Genomic DNA, 7,036 nt, shown 5'->3' with positions numbered 1-7,036 from the left:
TGTGTGTGTGTGTGTGTGTGGTTTAATTACAACAACATCATGCTGAACATCAAATCTTTCCCCCGGTCATACTAGATATTTGGGGACTGATTATGGGGGGAAGGAAGGAGAGTGACAGCTCAGAAAATGTTTGATGAATCCATCTCATTTAAAAATACGTAGGACACACAGGCATGAATTCATATTTCATTTGAAATAATTTGATTTTCAACTGGCCTTCAAGCCAACTTTGAAAAACATTTTTATATTAAATATACTGAGAACAATTAAACCTCTATGCGATGACAGAAAAGAGGTTTTAAAGCCATTTCAACAACATTACTCTATAAAGGACTTTTAGAAACAAATATGGCAGAATAACAAGATTTTACCAAGATGGGAGAATATTAAGTTAAAGAAGTCTTCTCTCACTGAAACATCATTTCGTATTTTGTAAATCTAAATCAAAATTTGAGTTGAGTAAAATATTTATTTATTTTTATTACATGAATAGTCTGTCTCTAAATAACTGGAATCCATTTATTTTATATATATTTTTGCTGCCAACAGAGAACACACTGTGATAGCCGAGATGAGTGGGTACCTACCTTCCCATTGGTTGTCGGGAAAGAGCTGGAGGTGGGGGTTGTGGCCGGAGATGGGTTGGCATGGCGACAGGTGGTTCCTGTTGGTCTGACTGGTGTTGGCGTTCTGATCACAGTGGCATGAACCCGAGTCCTGGAGGAACAGAGAGAGAGAGAGAGAGAGAGAGAGAGGGGTTAAAGACAGAAATCAGAGATGAAAGAATGAAGGAAAGTACAGGTAGACAAATGCTGTAATGTAAATTTGATTTGAGATATTCTCACTTATCGTTACTTACACAGCTTATGGTGTCAGTGTCAGTCTGCTCCATGATGTCACAGGATTGATTGTCCTGCCTGAAAACAAAGAGAAGAAACAGAGAAGACATTTGAAAAAATAATTACAATTAAAAGTTAAGAGAACAAAATACTCAATAAAAATAATCAATTCTACCAAAGCACTGTTACACACACATTCAACCGTGTCCTAGTAGTCCTAAATTGTCATTTTTAGGGGACATACCTTTGAGATATTTTCAGATATCTAGAGCTGTTGTTTTCTTTTCAGATGTAACTGAAAAAATGTCTTGTCAATCAGTCTCTACCACTGTAAACCTGAGAGATCTTTGGCTTAGAGCAAAGTCAATACTATTTTCTGCCCAGAACAATCTAATAATTTTAAATTGGAGACCCCAAAGTATTTCAGTCATAATTCTTCCACCTTATTTGGAGTCTTTGTTAGTGTCTGTGGCAGACCTGAACAACAGCAAACAAAGTCCCTTTTCAACTAAACGCCTCTACACGTCATAAATGATTTCTTGTCTCACAAAGCTGCTGCTGCTGCTGCTTCAACTGTTGGGAAATCTCCAATTTGATACATCTAAAGTCAGTGCTGTGTTTATTGATCTTTTACCCATTTCTTTCAGATAATGTGTGAAACAGTATTTAAGTGCAGCTGTATATATGATTTTATAATTAAACACTACATGCCACATCAACCACACTACGTTATCACAACCTGGAGGTGTGACAGTATGACGTAGGAGCTGTAAATCTACACAAGCACGCTCTCTAAGTGTGAGAGGGAGAGAGATAATGAAGGTCTGTTTCAGATGCAGCATAAAAATGAGCTCAGGCTGAGACAGCATGTCGAAGAGATTTGTAAACATGAGGTGTCAAGTGATCAGTGCAAGACAACATACCTCTCTCTGGGGAAGGAGGAAGTCCTCTCTCCACATCACTGACATACACTATGCTACATACAGCACACACATCTGTCTGCCTTGTTCAAATTAAGCCTATAGTGGGCCCAAATCTTCCTTGACCTCTTAACTCTGGTCTCCATACCTAATCCATTAGGCTAAAATGTCACTCTAATAACTCTAACTAGTATTTTCTTGATATAAAGATGAAACTGAATTCAATAAAGGCTTGAAAGCAAACAGACATCGACCCAGCCCACCTGGCAGTGTTGATGTTGTTCTCTGCATCCAGGTCCATTCCCGAGCTCTCCTCCAGGGTGGTGACAGAGTCCAATGAATCCTGGGAGAAAGCAACAGCAACAATTTTAGCAAGAATAGAAAAAACAGACGCATCCCTGTTCTTAGAAAGGCCACACACCATGATGTTTCACTTTGTTTGAGTATTCGGAAACACAATAGTTTCGTGCTTTGTCTTGAATAGTAGAAATCCCCTTATACATTACCACTACAGATTACACCTACATCTATCATGTAAGGAAACAATGTGGTCATTTTGACACAAATATATACAAGATGATTATCTGTCTTTTTTATCTTACCCTTTACAGTGCAAACCTCCAATCTGACCTTGTATTGTGTCTGTGTGTGCATGTCTGTGTGTTTGTGTGTATGTGTATGTAGGAGTGTTACATAAATCTGGAGTCCTGGTGTCAGTGTGTGTGTGTGTGTGTGTGTGTGTACAAGGCCAAAGGGGCTTTTACAATCGCAAATGCTAACCTTAATATCTCTGTACCCCAAACGGGTAGGTTTTATTGCAATTGTTCTGACTAATACTACATTATTGTTGAATCATGGTTGTAAACTTCCACACAGTAGGTTTAAAAATTTCTGTATACAAATTAACAACTACAAATTTGTCACAGAGGTATTACAACTGTTATATAAAGAAAGAAAATGGTGTGTGTGTGTTTTGGTTTGGTTTGGTGCACAGGTGTTGCTGTCATTCTTTAGCTCTAGGCTGATCTATTTAAAGAATTGTTCCCAAATTACTGTTTAAAGAGGTGACAGATTTCTCACTAGTCCCGGAACATGTCTCACTCTGTCTGCCATGTTGTCTGCTCATCATTTCTCCTGCTCTCTGGACACTAAAATGGTTCTTGGGACAAGAGCCACTGAGGTTCGATGGGGGTAGCAGCACTGAAGGGGTATTTCCACCGTGACATAGCTTTCTAAAACTGCAAATGACTCTGGCCTAAATATCCACACATTAATTAAGCACCAAAAACTTCTCTCTAATGGCAAATCTAAGAAATTAAGAAAAGCATTTGCACTTTTTTAAATTACTAAGTTTAAAGACAATGTACAGGTGGCACAATTTAGACACATTTTCTGTATGTGTTGAAAATATGATGCCAATTTCTGTGCTACTATGTACCCCTGGCATACAGTAAGAGCAAATAGTGGATAGGATTGTTGATTTCGTAAAGTTAAAAAAATCATGATGATGCAGACCCTCTTTCGTTAAACCTCACAAAGAGGTTTTTCACTGCTTTCACACTGAGCAGCACTTCTTTACAAGTACATTTCTGCCTTATGTCATTCCCTCATGACTATCAGTTAGTAGGAACAAAACCCTGCCTGTATGTATCAGTGTATTCATTGATCTGTGTATATTTGTAAAACAGGTCTGTTGTTGTCTCTGTTTGCTTCCCTGGTAGAATTCCAGCTATTGTCGCAATCGGAGCAGAACAAAGATGGACTGTGCTGATAATATCAAACATTTAGCCGTGGAATGAACCGACAGACTGAGACAGGAAGGAGGTTAGCTATGGGAAATATGCTGCTAGCCCACACAGCAACTGGTCAAAGTCTGTGTATTGTATGTGTGCGTTTTGATTCACATTTAGTGTGTGTGAGAAACATGGATGATGTGTGTTTGAGTTTGTGCAGGTGTGTGTTTCTGTGTCTCCAACAGACCTGTGTGTCTTTCTGGCTTTGTTGTATGTGCTGCTCGGCCTGTGTGAGTGGGGTCTCCCCTTCTGTATCGCAGGGACTGTCCTCAGGGTCCGTTTGTTGCTCATCTCCGTGGCAACCCTGGTCTGCAGGCTCACTGGGATTCACCCTGGACAACAAAAATGAAAATAAATGAAATAATGAAACTTTGAACAAAACTAATAGAATCATTTGTATTTACAAAGTTAAACTACTGAAATGCCACCGTGCCTTTATGTGCATGTTACATAAACCCTATTTGAGTATGCAGTGTAAAACTCCTGGACATCTTGTTTTGTCTTAGAGGTGACTGACTATTCAACAGCTGTTCCCCTCAACATGCAGGGTTTGCTAATTAACATCACTGCTGTCAACATGTTTACTGGTAAACTGAACCATCTGACTGACTTTGTGCCTTTGTACACAATGTTCTCTATGACAAATATGTTACTTTAAAGTAATCTGATGCCAATTTCCACCCTCTGAGGAATCTGTGTAATGCATGTTTCTACCAGCAGGTGCATGGAGGATAAATGCAGAACACAACAGTTTGTTTTTGCACAGTTTTGGCAAAGCTGTACAGACCTTCAGTGTGTGTGTTTCCTTATTCTCGATACAAGTGTATTTGGTTTTCATGCCTGAATGTGTGTGAATATTAATGTGTGTGTATGCACTCTCACCCTTGGCTGTCATAGTTGCTGAGGTCTTGGTCAATGGAGGTTTTCAGCTCAAAGAAGTGTTGCTCCACTGCAGCCCTGATGGTTCGCTGAATTATCCTGAGAAAACACACAAAATACATCAACTTAATTCATCAAGATTTCTATGTGTATTCACATTGTGTTACTGTGTGTGATGATGCATTGACTTTGATTAAAATAGGGTTCATATTCACACGGTTTCTGAGGCTGTCACACATTTGAACTTTGGCAAGGCAGTTAGTTATCGCATTATTGCAGTCTGTGTTTAAAACCCATGTTACTCATGCATGTATGAATGAGTTTAGTTCAAGGGTAAAACTGGAACAGCTCAGTTTAGCAGTAATTGTGTCTACTCAGGACCAAACCCAGAGGTTTACTTAACTACTGACCATATTTTCTCTATTCAGTCAATATCCAGGTAAATAGGGACAACTTGGATGCAGATTTTTTTCTTAATACAACGCAGAGCTAATCGATTGTCAAGCGTGTACATTGGATTGATTTGAATAACTTTAATGTAGTTGAAGTGTGCACTGTGCAACTGTATTATCTAGGCAAGTATTAGACCGGGACCGATTGGATCGGAAATCCCTATAAAAGATACTATATTATATTTAATATTTAGTAACAATCCAATTTTCTCTCACTGATCAGATCAAAAATCGTAATGTTTTAACAGTTAATTAACTGTTCAATATAGCTTCTATCCTGTGTTCTACAAATAGGGTTCAATGATGTGTAATGCTCTCCACTGTGTTCATTATTTGATGAGAGTAATTTATGTTCTCTTTTATTCAGTTACACAGAATCCAATAAGCTTAGTGCATCATTCATCCATTTAATTAAGACCTTTGTGTTCAGAATAAGGTTTATCAGGGCCCAGTAAAGATGCACAGGTTAAAACCCACATCTCTGGAACCACGTGTAAGCCTCCTCACATAATCCTAACTGTCATCAGCCTCTTTTAATGAATAGGAAGAGCCCAGATGATCAATTAACAGACAAAAGACTGGAGCTTTGAATGATAAACTAATGTGTTTACCTCGATCTCACATACGAGAATGCACCTGGCAAGTAGGGTACACAGTAAGAGACATTTTTTGAGAGCCTAATAATCTCTGAAAAGGTTTATTTTCCCTTCTGGGCTATTTAACAAGTCCTTATTAAGTCAATAACCTGGTTCAGATCTGAAAGGATTACTAATGCTTAAACTAGAGCCTCGGAAGAGAGAGGAGGAGAGGGCATTACGGCCTATAAAAGGTAACAACAGTCACAGTCTGACCTCTTCTACACTGACATGAAAGGGTTGATCCACAGGCTCTACTCAGACTTTATTTAACTTGCTTGACCACGTGTGATTATCCCTGTATCCTTTCCTTGTTTACTCTGGCTTCTAGCAGGCTGTTAAGCTTTGTTTCTCCTCCAGCTTAGACAGCAGTAGAGGTTAAAGACATGGCAGAAAACTCCAGCTCTCTTCGACTCCACACCAACTGCTGCTCCTGATAGATCATAATTCATCCTTTATAACATCATACTGACATCATGATCTTGAATGGAAGACTTGGAGCTGGAACATAACTGCGTTCGGGCTTCACATCCATGGCCATTTATGGTAAAACTCATAAAGGTGTTGGACCCGAGGTCAAATAAATGTGTGTGTGTGTGTGTTTGTCCTTGACTGCAAGCACACCTTCACCTGCAGCAGCAACTCAAGCTCTTGTGCAGGAAGCTCTACAAATAACTATCTATCACACACAGACACAGTTACCTAACACATAAGCACTGAAAGGTGATGTACATTGCACTCTTTCTCACTCACACACACAGTCAAGAGGTGCAGCATGGGTTTTGCTGCTGTCATCTAAATTTTGTCTAAATCCTCCCGTACGTCCTAACAGAGGAGAAGCCATGCTGATGGCAGGGTTTACGTTACCCGGCATTTGGCCAGTATCAAGTGTTGTCTGGCAGATGAAAACGTCAACGGCCAAATGTCTGCTGGGAAATATGCCCAATAAATAATTACATATACTCATTAATAGCATATTAAATAGCCTAATATGGTGTGATCTACAAGATACGTTGCCAAGACAATTTAAACTTATATTTTGCAACTAATTAGTTTTGTTGAGAGAAAATAACTTTTAACTGCACCCTGTTTATGTGTTCCTTTCTTGTTCGCTCTTTTTGACAACCGTTCTAATCAACCAGGAGATGTAGAGATGCTGTTACACGTCTGTTTAAACAGAGTTTAGCCAACTTTACTGCATTTACTGGACACCACATCACTGGAGTCGAAAGCACCAGTCAGAAACACATTTGCTCATGCGTCATGCTGTTTAGTTTAAACTGTGACGATTTGCTTCTTTTCTTTGGCTTGTGTTACAGTACACTGAATATGTTTGGGATTGGGAGTGTTGGTCAGATAAAACAAGCATTTTTCACTATTGACCTTTTATAGATATAATTATGTATCAAATAATTAAGAAAATACTCCGCAGATTAACTGATAATATGTTGATGTCAACAAATGCAAATGGTCAAATTGAAAATAACTTTTATTCCAAAGCAGAATATTACATTTGGC

General features: G+C 38.9%; 1 protein-coding gene across 1 annotated transcript in view; it reads right to left on the bottom strand.

The window, feature by feature from the left end:
- The window catches only part of fam13b (family with sequence similarity 13 member B), a 66,316-nt gene that overhangs the window by 11,830 nt on the left and 47,450 nt on the right, over positions 1-7,036 (bottom strand). Inside the window, 6 exon segments of the mRNA XM_035669641.1 lie at positions 588-717; positions 860-917; positions 2,023-2,102; positions 3,740-3,884; positions 4,435-4,530; positions 6,162-6,181. Of these exon segments, the coding sequence (XP_035525534.1) occupies positions 588-717; positions 860-917; positions 2,023-2,102; positions 3,740-3,884; positions 4,435-4,530; positions 6,162-6,181 (529 nt within the window).

This window comes from Morone saxatilis, unplaced genomic scaffold, assembly GCF_004916995.1.
Source record: "Morone saxatilis isolate NCDOM2014 unplaced genomic scaffold, NCSU_SB_2.0 Contig22, whole genome shotgun sequence".
Classification (NCBI taxonomy): Eukaryota; Metazoa; Chordata; class Actinopteri; family Moronidae; genus Morone; species Morone saxatilis.
The sequence above is the reverse complement of the archived record's forward strand: the minus strand, read 5'-3'. Positions and strand labels throughout refer to the sequence as shown.